At 45.2% G+C, this 16123-nt stretch overlaps 1 protein-coding gene across 1 annotated transcript in view; it reads right to left on the bottom strand.

Moving 5' to 3' along the window:
• Positions 1–16123, bottom strand: part of CNTNAP2 (contactin associated protein 2) — a 1865599-nt gene that overhangs the window by 151245 nt on the left and 1698231 nt on the right. The window contains exon 19 of the mRNA XM_012768220.3: positions 1517–1753. Within this exon, the coding sequence (XP_012623674.2) occupies positions 1517–1753 (237 nt within the window). The remainder of the gene's footprint in view (positions 1–1516; positions 1754–16123) is intronic.

Genomic DNA, 16123 nt, shown 5'->3' with positions numbered 1-16123 from the left:
GAAAAGTGACGCTTGTTCAATGTGAGCATTTGACATGTGTAGAAGAGTATTACTCAGGAGAAAAAAATCATCCACAACCCAACCGACAGCTGTGTTCACATTGTTGCTTTTTTTTTTTTTTCTTTTTGTAGATTTTTCACAGAGCTAAACTGATATACATTCAAGGTTGTATCTCTTTTTTTTTTTTTTCCTTTTTGGCTTAAGGTTATATTACATAAAATTTCCCTATGTCATTAATCTCTTCGTAAATATTATTTTAATAGATATATGATAGTCATAAAATGGTGACTCCTTTTACTAACTTACTAAAGTTGAACTTCTAGGTTCTTCCCAATTTTTATTTTCACAAATAGCACTATGATGAATATCTTTGTGCTGAATCTTTGACTGGTTTTTGTATTATTTCTTTGGGAAATAATACAATTTTGGAAAGGTAAAAATCCTACGGAACATACTTTTTTTCTCCATCTTTTTAACTAATGGTACATTGCTCAGAGAGAGGGAATTTAAGAATTTGCTATTTTTAAAAAACAGAAGCTGAATTAAACTAATAATTTTTGGCCCTCATGGAAGAAAATCTTGATCTTTAAGATGCTACAACGCTGGAACAATCATCACGGAGCAGAAAGAGATGAGCGATGGGAGAGAGAGGGAGCTCCACATTTTCAGCTCATAAATCTCCATGGGAAGTGGGTTAGGGAGATTTGTTCTTGCATGCACCTAAAATATTTTTATTCATAACAAAAGTGATCTTCTTAACACTGTAAGCAGGTGTGAATGCAAGTTTGCAGAGAGGGAATGGACGACTCCTTGTTGGTGTGTTTATACACCTCAGGACTGTTCAGACTTCTCTCTGCGGTCGCTGCTGAGGGGTCACACGCCCATCGTGCATGCTCATGAGGATGCCTGTTCTAGATGCACTCGGGTCCTTTCTGGCTTACGCATGTTTGCTGACCGAGATGGCCCAGGGCACCGCAAGTGCACCTACAGCCCTGCTTTATGCAACCCTTAGCCCAGGGATTTATTTTGTGAATGTAAAATTCTGAGAGGCTTTGGGAATTAAAACATCTCCAATTTTCTACTTCTATTGACAGTTCAAATATTCTGTCGGAACCCACCGATACTCTGCCATACATCAGAATAATTGTTTTACATAAAATTAACTTTACTAACTCAAAGGCTCATCTCTGCCTAGCCCAGTAGTGAATGCATTTATTTAATAGGAACAAAAAGTAATCATTGCACATGCAAATCCAGCTCATGCTCATGTCATAGGGTTCTTGTAAAGACCTCAACCCGCCTTATCGACCCCAATTGCTACGACACGTTGCTATAGTGCACCCAACCGGCAAGTTGTTTCCCTGACTTTCACGTATAGAAATGAAGTTCAAAGTCATGTGATTGGCTCAATGTCCTGTGGGAAATAAAGAACAAGCCCCAAACAATCCGGACTCTTACTAGAACATTCTGTCTGCCCAAATTAAAATGGCCGAAGGCTCGGTGTCCCTGTCCTTACCGGTGGGTTTGACGAGAACGGCCAGGAAGTCCGTGGTGAGGGAGCTGACGTAGAGCAGGATGCAGGGCGCCTTGGTGGTGCTGAAGCTGAAGCCGATCTCCTCCCGGGCCAGGTCCTCGGGGGGGCCCTGCTGCTCGGGGGGGCTGTCCGCGCTGCCGCCCGCGTCCTTGGCACTGACCGCCGGGGCCTGGAAGTTATACCGCAGCCACATCCCCTCCTCGAAAAATGCACCCACATCTGTTTAAAAACAAAAGAGAGAAAAGTGAAAAAATGAGGTCCGATGCCAACACCAGCACCGTTCCAGACTTGAGTAGACTGCTGATTTTACAGCGGCCGTGGAGGGCAGGCGCTGGCTCCGGGGAGGGGTCGGACCGAGCAAGGAACAGGCAGGGGAGGTTATGGCATCAACATGAATACTCTAGCCCCAAAAATAGAAGCATGTAACAGAGCATGGGAATCTGTAAAGTTTAAAATTAATAGCAAAACTTAAGAAACTTAAATCATACCAGAAAAAAAAAATGTCATGTACAGTACTCAGACCAAATAACTGATTTTCAGATTGAAGAGAAATGCTGAAAAGAAAGGCAGTGTGACCACATAAACCCTGAGATAAGGCGCTTGCGGAAGCATCCTCTCCGAGCCTGAATTTGCTCTGGACATTCACGCAGGAAAGCCCTTATCAAACACTAAGTGCTCAGAGGCTTTGTGCATAGGGTTTAAAATCACAAGGCAAGCGAGAACTGGGTTCAAATTGGGCTCTGCTGTTCATTAGCTGTGAGGCCTTAAGGGATGTTACTTAACCAACCTCTCTAGGCCTCTTATTTCATCTGTGAAGTGGGGAGTAATTAACGCTCAATAAATAGTGCCCATTAATTATTATTATTAAGAAATTAGAGGAAAGGTCACTATCCCTTCCTGCATTAGCCTTTTTTCCTAGAGCCTAATCAACGCTGTCACCTGCTTTTGGTTCCCCCCATTGTTTACTCAGCAAAGTTCTAAGTCACCCCAGAGCCCCCATGAAAGGCTGAGCCACCCCACAAAGGTTCGTTTTGTCTTCACAGCTACTGCTTCATGGCCTTCTGCCTGCGCCTTTTCGAAAGCATCCTGCGCCCTTCATTGCCTGTGGGACCTGTCATTCTCACGACACTGGACATCCCACTGAATGAACTCGATGCATGATGCAGAATACAGTTTGCAGAGCACTGCTCTACATTATAATTAACAGGAGAGCACGGCTTTTAATGGGCGGCTTCCATCTGGGAATTCTGACGTTTGTTCTTTTCGAAGAGGTGGGCACAGAGCAGTGGGGCCAGCAGCCTGGGGTTGCACCTGGGCCTTGCCAGGAGCCAGCGGGGTTAACTGGGGTCAGTGGCTTGAAACTCTCTCCCCCTCAGGCTCCTTTTAAAAAAATGGGGCCTCACAGGTGGTTGTGAGGAGTAAATAACCCATGTATAACACTTAGCCTAGTGCCTGCATATATAAAGTGCTTAATAAAGATTAGCTAACTATTATTACCATTATCAATAGTGGGTGACAGATGCCATTCCCCATCCCCCATCTCATACCACCACACAAGTGTGTCAAAGTTGTCAGAATCAAAATGAAGTCACTAAATGTTAAAAAAAAAAAAAAAAGAAAACCAAAAAACCCTGACAAATTAAGCTGGGGAGGGCAGCGGAGAGAGCGGGCTTTCAGGCTCGCATGCCTGATAACAGAAACTATCACAAAACACTATAAAAACCACAACCTTGCAGAGACTACTGCAACCTTTCACGAAGAATACTTCTGCAAAGATATTTGTGCAGCAACTGCCTGTCCAACCTTGGACTGGCATCACCCTTGTTATTGATTTTTGTAGCCAAGGACAATTATTTCAAAACAATTATGTAATCGTCCTCGCTTTTTCCCTTAAAAGCTTTGTCTTCCTTTACTTTCCTGCATATGCACATAGTTTACTATGACACGCGCATTCCCATTGCAATGCTCTATTCCCCAATAAATATCTTTCCTTTTAGAGCACTCTCTCTATTACCTGGGTCGACACATGCAACACTCCAGTAATTCACCGTAGCACTGTCACAGAGCCCAGTGCTTCTTGCCGAGTTGTAAAGAGTTCAGTTAACTGTAGGCTCTTACTATGGTGCTATTCCCCACCCCCACTGCTCTCTTACCCCAAGGACTTTTGCAAATGTGTGGGCTTGTCAAAATGACTGTTGGGAGCCATGGCATCCAGCGGGCAGGGGCGAGGGCAGCTGCATGTCCTGCAATGTTGGGGCTGTCTTATGCAATAAGAATTGTCTTGCTCCAAATGCCAAAAGTATCCTGCTTGGAAAACACAGGATCGAACAAATATTAATGCTTAATCCATTCTCCTTGCCTGAGTTACCGGAATGTGAAGATGAACAAAATACGGTCACCGCCTATGAGGAGCGTTCCACCTAGCAGTGGGTGTGGGAGGACACACAGCGACAATTTGAGTGCAATATGGTGCGTGCTGTGGCGGTTTACACCAGATTCAGACACATAGACGTTGGAATGCAGAGGGGAAGAGCAGGATCAGGTAGACAGGGGCCCTTGGATCACAGGGGCACCCGCCCTCCAGGGGCCATGCAAGACTTGCCGTGGCTAAGACACCTAGGCTGGGACGCAATTAGCCACGTACAGGTGAAGGGGACAAAGATCAACTTTCTAGCCGAGGGAGCAGCGCGCAAAAGCATTTGGAGGTGACAGTCCACGGCCTTAAGCGTCACAGCCCTGGACAAAAGTCGCGCGCTCCTTTTACATCGCCAGTCTTTCATTCCAGACACATGAGACTCCACTATACCTCAGGCTGGGCGTGGAGGAGCCAGAGAGCAAGACACAGGAGAGCCCTGCGCTCAGTGGCTCAGCTCCTGGGGGACAGACGGACGCTCCTAGGACGGGCCCCTGCAAACCTGTCTAACAGACGGAGGGGAGGGGAGAGAGGGTGAGCAGGCAGGGCGGGCCACCCAGGAGCAAACACGCTAGGGGGTCACTTTGCCACAGAGAGCTCCTGGCAGAGAATGTGGGGGTCATTGCCTGGGAACAGGGTCGGGCCCCACGGGGGTAAAGAGGGGATCTGGGGCTTGGAGGGAGGGGCGAGGCAGCTAGAGTTGGAGGCCAGGGGATTCGAATAAATCCGAGCAGGACTGGCAGGATGACGCGCAGGGACAGACCTGCAGCGGGGCACCTGGACTTCAAGATGGAGGCGCCCAGAGCCTGGGCCCCGGGAGGCGGGTGAGCAGGGCCTGGGTCCCAGGGGCAGCGCCTCACCTGCAAGAGCCTGGGCTTCTGGTCTCGTGCCATGCTCCCTCCAGTTACTCCATCCCCAGAGAACACGCAAATGTGACTTCTTGCCCTTCTCTCGGGCCCCCTGCCTGGGAACCTGTTAAAACGCCAGGCCCCAGGCCCAGCGTTTAGCTCAGAGGCCTTGAGAACCAGCACTTTTGGAGGCTCCCAGGTGATACTCATGCACACAGGGGTTAGGGACCCTTGGGGTTAAGGCAGAGGAGGCAGGTGCACCTGGGGGAGCAGGTCGCCACACCCCCTGCCTGGGTAAGACGTGGTGCATTTATTGGCTGAACAGTAGGTGGTTATTCCATGGCAGATCACGAAGGGAAATTCAGAAATGCAAAGATTTTAGATAAGCAAGCCCAAAATATGCCTCAGAGAAAACTTTTGCCGTATTTTAGAGTAATCATTAAAAAGCTTCATGGATTTATGTCAGTTTTGGAGGAAGGGATATACCATGCTTAAAAGTGTTATTCTGAGACCACATCATAAACCAACCATTAAACCCGGGCCTGGGAGTGATGTGAATCCTTTAAGGTTCCAAGTGGCAGATTTACAGCTGTCATTTCATTGTTTCAGATTGTTTTACGGAAATGCCAAATCAGGGTACCGTAATGTCTTTTAGGAGGGTAATACTTCCATCCCTCTGAATGAATAACCAACACTAGTTTAACAAGCCCCCAAATAACATCATTTCCCTCATTTGATTATCAAAAAGTATTGATTAGGAGGGCTTGATTTAAGGTTTTATAGTAATATTAGATAGCCTTTTATAATATTCTTTTTTTTATAGAGAAAATAGTACATTTTGTATTTAGGTATTCTAAGATGTATTATAAGGAGATTTGTTTAATTATATCACGTTTCTCAAAATTCTGAAATACATTATGCCATCTCTAGACTTCAGATCACAGAGGTGATGGTTAAGTTTCAAGGAGACAAGTAACCTCGTCTTAACTATTTGTTTGTCATCAACACAGATCATACGTAAATTATCTCATATCCAGGCAAAATAGTTTGCAAATATTTGAAATAAAATCCACAAATCATTCATCCCAGAATAATACCACAGAGATATTTATCTGTTGGCTAACCAAATCCCTGGGGGCTTACAGTTGGGGACAAAAAAACCCAAAAACCACCCCCTGCCAAAAAAAAAACAAACAACCCTAAAAACAAAACCAAACAGCTGGTACTCACTCCCCGTTATTAAATTGCTCCTATTCTTTTTCTTCTCTAGGTTACATAATTCTAATCCTTTTGCCTTTTCACTTAGGATACATTCTGCAACCTATATTTTTAAAATTGATGCGATTCTTTTTGTTCTCTAACTTCCCTACGAGGACCCAGAATCGAAAGTCCCCCACTTATCAACGGGCTCTTTTCCAAAAATTTATTTTAAAGCCAGCAACTTGCAACTTGGAAAAATTCCCCACAGAAACAATGTTTTTTTTTTTTTTTTTTTTTTTTTTTTGAGACAGAGTCTCGCTTTGTTGCCCAGGCTAGAGTGAGTGCCGTGGGGTCAGCCTAGCTCACAGCAACCTCAAACTCCTGGGCTCGAGTGATCCTTCTGCCTCAGCCTCCCGGGTAGCTGGGACTACAGGCATGCGCCACCATGCCCGGCTAATTTTTTATATATATATCAGTTGGCCAATTAATTTCTTTCTATTTTTATAGTAGAGACGGGGGTCTCACTCTTGCTCAGGCTGGTTTCGAACTCCTGACCTTGAGCAATCCGCCCGCCTCGGCCTCCCAAGAGCTAGGATTACAGGCGTGAGCCACAGCGCCCGGCCAGAAACAATGTTTTAAACGATGGCGAGTTTGCCAGGAGAGTCCACAAATGCTGAGCCACTCAGGATGTGTAATATTAGTACAAGATAATTGAAGAGTGCTATTGTGTATTGGTAATTAAAATAGAAAAGCAACAGCAAAAAACGTTCAGGCTTATTTTTAATGTAAGAACCCCGGGGACGTCTGCTCTCACAAGATTTCATCCAGTGGCTACCACGGTAGGTTGGAATATTTTAAATGATTGCCTTGGTGGGAGGGAAGAGCCCCGATTTGTAGTTTCTGCCTGTTCTCCTGGTATAAATACTCCCACCTTGTCTGGTTCCAAGCTGCCAGCATGACGTCGTCGCTACACAGGGAGTCTAGAAGACAGGCCTCCCCGACAGGGCCCCCTGCCCCAGCACATGGTCTGCTATTCACTCCCTCTGTCACCCGGCACCGCCATTCAAACAGAGCACACGTACTGAGCTCCCATGGTGGTGGGCTTCCCTTTTTTGTTTTTTTTTTCCTTTTTACCGTCTGCTGTAAACAAACACTTGAATATTTCCTACTCCTTCCTGCCTCCCAGAGCTCCCTCCTACCTCTTCCTAGCTACCCCAGATGCTGAGTGCTTTGCACAGCTTCTGCTCAACTCCAGGCGGAATTACCAGGCAGCCGCCACCACGCCGGAGGGAGCAGAGGCCTGAGCCGCAGGTCATTAAACTCCTTCATGGCTGAATTCCATTGCCCAGAATGATCACTCTCATTAACTGCTTTTTAATTAGTCATCTAGTAAGAGAGTTAAGTGAATTTTATGGAGTCCTGCACCTGGGGACCTTGGCCGCCATCCTCTGTGTGCGTCCAGGTTCTGCATCAGACAGGCTGGGCTCCTCCTGGCAGGGCCACCTGCACGGCACGGCTCTGTTTAAACTTGTTTCTCCTTGTTCTCCCAAGACTCTGCTGTCCTGAAACGCAACCAGTTTCTCTCATGGTCTCAACACTGGCAAAATCTGCTTTTTCTCCCCAAAGGTACCACTCTGAATTTCCTTCCTGAATTATTTATCCTGTTTGTTTGATGTTTTCTTCAATTTACTGTAATCCTTTTCGACTAACAACGTTGTACCTGAGGTTAATGTTCACCTCTACGAGTTCTGTTTCCCCAGGTGGGTCCGTATCTATCAGAACCAACTCCCCACGTTCTCTCTTAAGGCCCGGTCACGTCCAGGTCAGTTTTTATGTAATAAGCTTAAGTGTCTGAACCTGCACAATAGAGAAAAATCTCTTCAGTGGAGCTGAGCAGCACGTGCTGCCCATGAGACACAGTGTGAAATTCATCACCTTAAACACACCAAAGAGCTATGACTTGATGCAAGGCCTTCTTGGATTAGAGTTTTGGAGCAATAGTCCTGAACAACTCTATAGGGCCTTCAACAGGAAGACAGTAGTTTGCATCTAGAATTTCCAGGGTCATGATCCTGAAACTGTGTTAAGAAATATCTCTGGTATATACGGTGGTCAACAGGTTAGGATGCTTCTGGTAGAGTGAGATGAGGGCCTCCCTCCTGCAAACTTCATCCGAGACATACAGTAAGTGACTGACGTGGAGGCCAGGATTCGAATGCTGTGGGTTTTAGCCCTGGCTTTGCCACCAACTAGCTGTTTGCCCTTGGTCGGGCACATCCTTGAATTGCCGTGGGCTTAAAATCATTCCCATCGTAAGGACATCCTTCCTCGAACCCCTGTCTTCCTCTGGCTGGCACCCACTCGTTTTCATTTATTCTTTCAAATATTTATTAAGTGCCATCTATGAACCATGAGGGGAAAGAGATTTAGCGGGGAGCAAATTACATTTACGTTAACAGCTAAAGGCGAATGAGATTTTCCTGGGGCTGGGGCTGGGGAAGGCATTCTCGGAAGAGAAAAGAACATGTGCAAAGGCCCCAAAGAAGGAGGGCGTGTGAGAGACTGATGCCCAGAAGGCCAAGGTGGCTAAACTTCAGCGAGAGTGGTAAGAAGCTAGAGAGAAAGGCAGTGGCATTTGAAAAATTTTTTTTCTTTATACAGAAAGCAATGGGTAACTTCTGGAGGGTTTTAAGCAAAGGTGACATAATCTGATTTTCAGTTTTAAAAGATCATTCTGGCTGCAGTTTGATGAATGGGTTGGAGGGAGGGGAGGAGGGAGACAAGCCGGCCACTGACAAGGCTACTGCAGTGGGACAATAAATATGAGTATGGATTGGACCAGTTGTTAAAGAAACATTCAGGGGGTGCAGTGGACAGAACCTGGTGATGTCTAGGAAGTGGGTGGGGGTGAAGGAAAGGGCCTTTTAATGAAGAGGCCTGGGTTTTTGGATGGATGGTGGTGACAGTCCCTGATTATGGAGAAACACAGTGGATCTGGTCGGGTGGAGGCGAGGGCAGGTATCGGGAGTGCAGCTTCGAAAAGGTAAAGTTTCAGGTGCCTTTGAGTCAGGGAAGTGGAGATGTCAAAGAGGCTAGAAATATTCATTTTCACAGCATTATTATAGGTGGTATTTAACACTGTGGCCGGAGGGATTCCCGAGGGGAAGTGTATGAGAGAGAAGGGAGGGAGGGTAGGACTGAGCCTTGAGGAGTCAGTCTGCAAGGTAGGGGAGGGGGGGTCAGGGAGGAAAGAATCAGATCGGTTGGGGGAACCCCTGGAACATGAGGTATTAGTGAGGCCAAGGGAGTAGGGCTTTTTAAAAAAGAGGAACTGACCAATAGGGTGAAATGTTGTTCAGAGATCCAGTCAGATTTCCCTCAGAAAATTCTAGAAGCCCTCTCATCACTTCCTTTTCACTTCCTAAATCAATTACTTTAGTCTGGACTTCATTCACTGCAGTGAAGTTGCTCTCACTCAGATCACTATGAACTTCCTAGTTACCAAAGTAAAAGTACTTATGGGACCTTATTGGACTTGCTCAACTCTTTGAGCCTTCTGGAACTTGCATTGGTTTTCCTTTCACCTCTTTTGACTTTTCCGTGTCAGTTCTCTTGACTGGCTCTTGCTCCTGGGTGTAATCCGCAAATGCTGGAGCTCCAAGGCTGTCCCTCCAGCGGGTTCTGTCTTGCTCTAAATTCACTCTCTGGGAGAGGCCATCCCCACCACTCCCAACCTGCAGCCTCCTCTAGGGAAACTCAAACGCAAGCCCTACACGATGGAATTCATCCTCTCCTGCAAGTCTGTTCTTCTTCCAGGATTTTCTAGCATGACGAATGACACCCCATCTGCATGGTCACTCAAAGGCAGGGAGCCCCGAGTCACCCTGAGCTTCCTGTTTCCAATCCCTTGTAACCACCCCTTGAATCTGTTCTCTCCTGGGCATCTCTCTGTTATGCCTAACTCAGGCATCTGGGTTTCACTTTGACAACTGCAGTGACTTACGGGGTGTTCTCTGATGGGCGTCTTATCTCCCGTAATCGATCCTTCACACACTTTCGGTGACCTGCCTTACCTACTAGTCTAAGCACATCCCTCCTAAACCGAAAATTCAAGCCTTTTCTTAAAATCTGGCATATCATTTTGGGGAAAGGGTCACTGGATACAATTCAGAAAAATCTTTAAGTCCTCTAGAATTGTAGGTGAAAGTATATGCATATGCATTTTTCTGCGGAGAAAGTTAGTAGTTTTAATCAGGTTTCATGACACCCCTGCCAGATGTAAAAAAAAAAAAAAAAGAGCAAAAATTAATTCACTCATTACTCCTCAAAAGATGATTCATTGATGAGAAGCTCCTTGTGTGCTAGAGGTGTGCCAGGTGCTGACTGTGCTTCCTGAGCGAGGAAATGGCCTCCTGCCTTCACTACCTGGACTTGCCCCTTAGCCCGGCTCCCATCTCTGCACGCCTGGCTGCCTGCTCTCCCTGCTTCTCCCTGTCTGGCTGCCTGCTCTCCCTGCCTGGCTGCCTGCTCTCCCTGCTTCTCCCTGCCTGGCTGCCTGCTCTCCCTGCCTCTCCCTGCCTGGCTGCCTGCTCTCCCTGCCTCTCCCTGCCTGGCTGCCTGCTGTCCCTGCCCCTCCCTGCCTGGCTGCCTGCTCTCCCTGTCCCTCCCTGCCTGGCTGCCTGCTCTCCCTGCCTGGCTGCCTGCTCTCCCTGCCCCTCCCTGCCTAGATGCCTGCTCTCCCTGCCTCTCCCTGCCTGGCTGCCTGCTCTCCCTGCCCCTCCCTGCCTGGCTGCCTGCTCTCCCTGCCTCTCCCCGCCTGGATGCCTGCTCTCCCTGCCTCTCCCCGCCTAGATGCCTGCTCTCCCTGCCTCTCCCTGCCTGGATGCCTGCTTTCCCTGCCTCTCCCTGCCTGGCTGCCTGCTCTCCCTGCCTCTCCCTGCTGTCTGTGCGGCTCAGTCACTCTCCGATTTGGTGAAAGCTCTGTCTCCTTCCCTTAAGGCCACATGCAGTGTAGGAGTGTAGCCCCTCCTCGAGCGCCCCATAGCTCCTTGTTATAACTTTACTCCAACAAGTGTAACCTTGTTTGCATTTAATTTAGTAAACATTCCTTAGAATCCTGCTAGACGCTAGCCCCACGCTGATAACAAAAGCAAACACAGCGTGGACTATTCCCTAAAGGAGTTCGCAGTGGGCTGGGACACAGAGTAGACACATCCTAGTGGTAGCCTACAGAGAGCTGAAGACACAGGGAAAGCGGAAGCAGAGAAAGCGGGAGGGGAGAAGGGCTGGCTCCCCCTGTGGACGGGGACCAGATGCCTGAACCGCTTCGCTGAGCACAGGACCCGTGAGTGGGCGATGACAAATGGACAGGTATCTGCACGACACACGAGGCGGCCAAGGGCGCTCCAGACACGAAAACTGCACGCGCGAAGGCGTGCACGAGCGAAACGGCTCGGCGTGCGGGGAGTTGTGGGTCCAAGCGTGTAAGCTTGCTGTGTGCGCAGACTCCCAGGAACCCTGCTTTGACTGGCCCCGGGAGAGGCCGGCCTGTTGGCGCTTTTAACATTTCCTCGGGACAATCCACTGTGCAGCCAGGGCCGAGACCCCCTGCGCTGGGGCAGGGGACAAAACCCGGTGTTGAACGTGGGGCGTGTGTGGCAGGAGGTGCTGCTCGGAAAAAAGGCACGATTGAGGCCGGGAAGGGACTCGAATCCCTTGATTTTAAAATTTTTAGAAGAACAATATACTTTGAAATAATTTTGAACTTATTGAAAATTTGCAAAAATAGTTTGAAGAACTCCCTACCCTCCATATCTAGATTGCCTACCTTTTAACGCTTCACCCTTTTGTTCGCTCTCTCTCTAATGTTATATTATATGTTGATGTATTAAATATTATATTATAAATATTTAAATTTTAAATAAATCTTCAATATAATATTTAATGTTAATATATTATGATTTAAAATGCTATTATATTTAACATCGCCTATAAATATATTAGATATACTATTTAATATATTTCATATATACATAATTCCTGGACCGTTTGAGAGCAAGGCAGAGTCAGAAAACCAACCTTAATATATACTATTGTCTCATTTCTAGAAAATATATATACACAAACACAAATGTTTGTATACACCCAAATAATTTTAGAAAACCATGAGACTATATATATATATATATATATATATGTATTCATGTATATATGTTTCCATAAAGGAGCGCTTTTGCAAATAAGCAGGCCCCATTCCCTCTTCCTTACTGGGAAGGGAAGAGGGGGCAAGGTACAGGACAGGGACATGGGTTTGGCAGTTAAATGCTGTATTTGTGCATCTGGCTTCTCACTAGACCATGAGCTTCCGAGGGGAGTAATTTGCCCAAGGTCACCCAGATCACCAGGGAGCCCCCAGAGTCAAATGCAGACCTGCTGAGCTTCAAAGCTCAGCTCTTCCCTCCGCTTTGGCTATGCTCCTGCAAGTTCTAGCCGTTTTCACAGAAACCCACAAAGCTGTTTACCAGCTCTGCCTTTGGGAATTAAAAATGATACTAGACACCAGGTGACCCCCGATTATTACTCACAAACATAAAAAACACAATTCAAGCTTTGAAGTGATAAAATTCTATTTTTTCCACCAGCAAAGATCTTAATAGAAAAGCACAACAAGAAAACTTACAGATGCCCTATTACTTATGATAAACTTTGTTAATACTAAGATGATTTATAGTATGGTTTTAAAAGGACGGAACTCAAAGTGCTTGTTGACTGACAGATTTGAGACATTCACATATATTTCCTGAAATCCAAAGTCATTTCCGTTTGTTGATTATTATAATAAAAGCAGGGCATATTTTTTGTAATATTTGACTTGATCAAGGAAGGTAAAGGGAACTACAGATTACAACTTTGCTTATTGTTCCTCCTGATCTCTGCCATTTTGTCTATGTGGCCACAATATTTGGTATGATATGTTGATTAAAGCTTGTGATTGGCTGACATGTTCTAACCTAGCACCAAACCATCCCTCAATCAACACAAACCATCCTCAAACCTTCTGCCATCTTTAGAGAACACACCACACCCTACAGGTAGCTTTAATGTGGAAAGACCGTCACAGCTGGCGTCTCCCTCCTCAAATGGGAAATGCACTCTTGTGGGCAGTGTTGATGGTTACATGATTTTAAAAAGAATCTCTAGAGTTGCTCTCTTGAATGGGGCACAAACCCAGACAGTATTAGGAGCTAATGGGATTCTACGTCATGCAACTGAAGAACTTGGTTCTTTCCTAGTAAAGTTATCTAAGGCCTCACAGGGTTTCTGGACTCTGACTAGGTGGGTCTTTACTATATCTGTTGAAACTAAAGATGTGTATCAAAATCTATTTACGATACTATGCCAAGTGCAGGAAGTGGGCAGGCCAGTGGTCACTGGGCTCCTCCCAGCCAAGAGCTGTCCTCACACTGACTCTGCGTATCCTGGTACCAAGCTTTGTTTCTGACTTGGCAATAACTCCTCTGGCTCTGTCTGCTTTGCACTGGTTGTCACTTGTTTCTGTCAGAACTAGACATAAACATTCATTCTTCTATGAAATAAATTCAAAATATAGGACTTCCACAGGCTCATTCACACTAAAATTAGAGTTGGTAGTTTGCTTAGACATATGCTGAAGGCCACAGGTTCCTCGAAGGTAAACACTGGGTCTTATTTGGTTTTGTAACTCCAGAGTCTGACACCACTCCTGGCACATATTAGGCATTGAATAAACACTTTTGAAATTAATGAGCATTAATTAATGGTACCATGGGCCAATTTGGGCACATATATATATATATTTTTTCAGAGTTACTGCCCCCCCCCAAAGAAAATCTAAGACATGTTGGTGATGTTATTTCTATCATTATCTGTAATTTTTTTTTTTTTTTAATCCTAGGCATTTGGTTTATATCTGTAATTTTTTAAGAGAGGCTTCTTCCAAGAAGATAAAATATGGGGTACAAAAAGCAAAGATTTACCTCAAGGAAACCTCAAGAAATAATTGGCTCTTAGTACATTTTGGGAAAAATAACTTGAGGAATATGAATTATGCAGAGTTCCCGAAAATGAGGTCGTCATCAAAGCTGTGATAGTTTATCTGCCTTTTTGTGGAAGGAGGAGGAAAAGTAAAAATGAGAAAGGGAGAAAGAAAAAACAAAACTGTAAATGTAGGTCACCCCTTCGTTGCTCGGGGCACAGGGCCCCAAGCGACTGGACTCTGTTGTCCCAACACGGTGAGAGCCCCTTGTCATCGTCATGCTTGATGCTGTGTAATTTGTCTGGGGGAATTAACATCGTGGGGGATTGGCCAGATCTCCTTTTCCTTCTACTTCACTGAAAACAATATTTTCAAGTGAGGAGAGAGCTTCAATTACAAAACTGACAACTAAAATTTTACTTTAATATTTTTTCCTTGTATTAGGAGCTTTTTGTCCTTTGTGGATTCTTCAAGCACGGCCCTCTTTGTGCACCACATCTGTGGCAAAAGAATAGATTTATTCGCTCTTGTGTGAAACAAATTCATTCTTCTATGAAATAAATTAAAAATACTTGCAAAAGTCGTTCTGTATGGATCGATAGCTCCCTCTGTCTCCATGTATATAAAATCAACCTCAAAATGGTTTTCTGGAAAATGTGCGTTATAAGCCATTTTCAGAAAGCATGTTTGTATACATGTGTATTTATATTTTTCTCTAGAAATTATGTATATGTGTGTACATATACACACACACTCTTCCTGAAAACCTCCAAATGCTTTTCCAGAAAGCATTTGTTGCTTAGTGACATACCAAGCGAGTTTGCCCCAGGGTTTGCTCTCTGAGCTGTCCTTTGAAACTAAGAGAACTACAAAAGCAACTTCCAGCAGTAAGAGGGAGGCCAATATAGGGAAGGGCTGCACTATATGCAAAAGGTGCAACTCCTTAAAGTCAAAGATTCTCCAAAAGGCCGTATGCTATTTTCAGCACCCAGCCCAATCTTTCAGAGAAAGTCTGAGGCTTTGATCTTATGTCTAATGTAGGGGCCCCTGGATGAGGAAGCAAGATTGTTTCTCTTCCCAATCTATTCATTTGTCTTTTCTGCTTGTAACATTGTTCTTCAGAAACATAACTTGACAACCCTGTACATCAATTTTTTTTAACTACAATGTTTCCTGCCTACTGCTATTTCTTTTGTTCCATAGTTTGTGAAAGGTTTAAAATAATCACTCCTTTCTAATTTCTCATTTTTAATAGTCCAGGGTGTATGGAGATGCCTGCAAATATACCCCGTTCTAATGGTGCCCTTGAGTTCAGAAATAATGGTGACCATGGATGGTGATTTAAAATGAATGCTGCCTGCCCATCCTTGATTTTATTCTAATTGGAGACCCAAAGGAGGGGTACGAAGCCTAGTTGCATATAAAACCAGCCTCAGCTTCACTGGTTTTCCTCCTGAGAATTAGGGAAACCAACCATGTGAGTCGTCCCATGTCTATTAAAAAAAAAAAAAAAAAAAAGGAAACCTTTGAAGACAAACTCGTTTAATAAATTCAGTGAAAAAGTTTTTAAGAAAGTAAGTTTTTGTGCGTGGCAATTGGAAGAAATAGGACAAAATGGTGCAAAAATTAAATTATAAATTTCGAGGCTGACGAGCAATATTAGAAAGTGGCTGTGAGGTCACAGTTGGAAAGACTTAAGATCAGACATAAACAGCGAGCTAAAACGAACTCTCACGAATAAAACAGCTTGATCAGAGCACAGAGCACGAGGCATTTTAACCCATTGAGCCACCTCTTCTTTCTCTTGCCCTCTTGACGAAGACCTGCATGCCTGTCCCGTTTAGCAGTGATATTTGGCAAAGGACCGAGGCAACCACAGTTCTCACCACCAAACACGCCCCCTCCAAATGACATTTAGATTTCGCAACTATTTTCATTTCGATATTGGAACGTACATATGATATTCTGAGAGTTTATTTCTAATCAAATGACAGAAGTATAACGTAAACAAAGCTCAGGAGTCATTAGGAAGATGAAGAGTTTCTGCATTTCTCTTGATACAAAGAAAGGGGGGCATTATCACCGACATCAAATCACATCACCTGACTCCACAA

The sequence above is a fragment of the Microcebus murinus genome, chromosome 9 (assembly GCF_040939455.1).
Source record: "Microcebus murinus isolate Inina chromosome 9, M.murinus_Inina_mat1.0, whole genome shotgun sequence".
NCBI classification, from domain to species: domain Eukaryota; kingdom Metazoa; phylum Chordata; class Mammalia; order Primates; family Cheirogaleidae; genus Microcebus; species Microcebus murinus.
The sequence above is the reverse complement of the archived record's forward strand: the minus strand, read 5'-3'. Positions and strand labels throughout refer to the sequence as shown.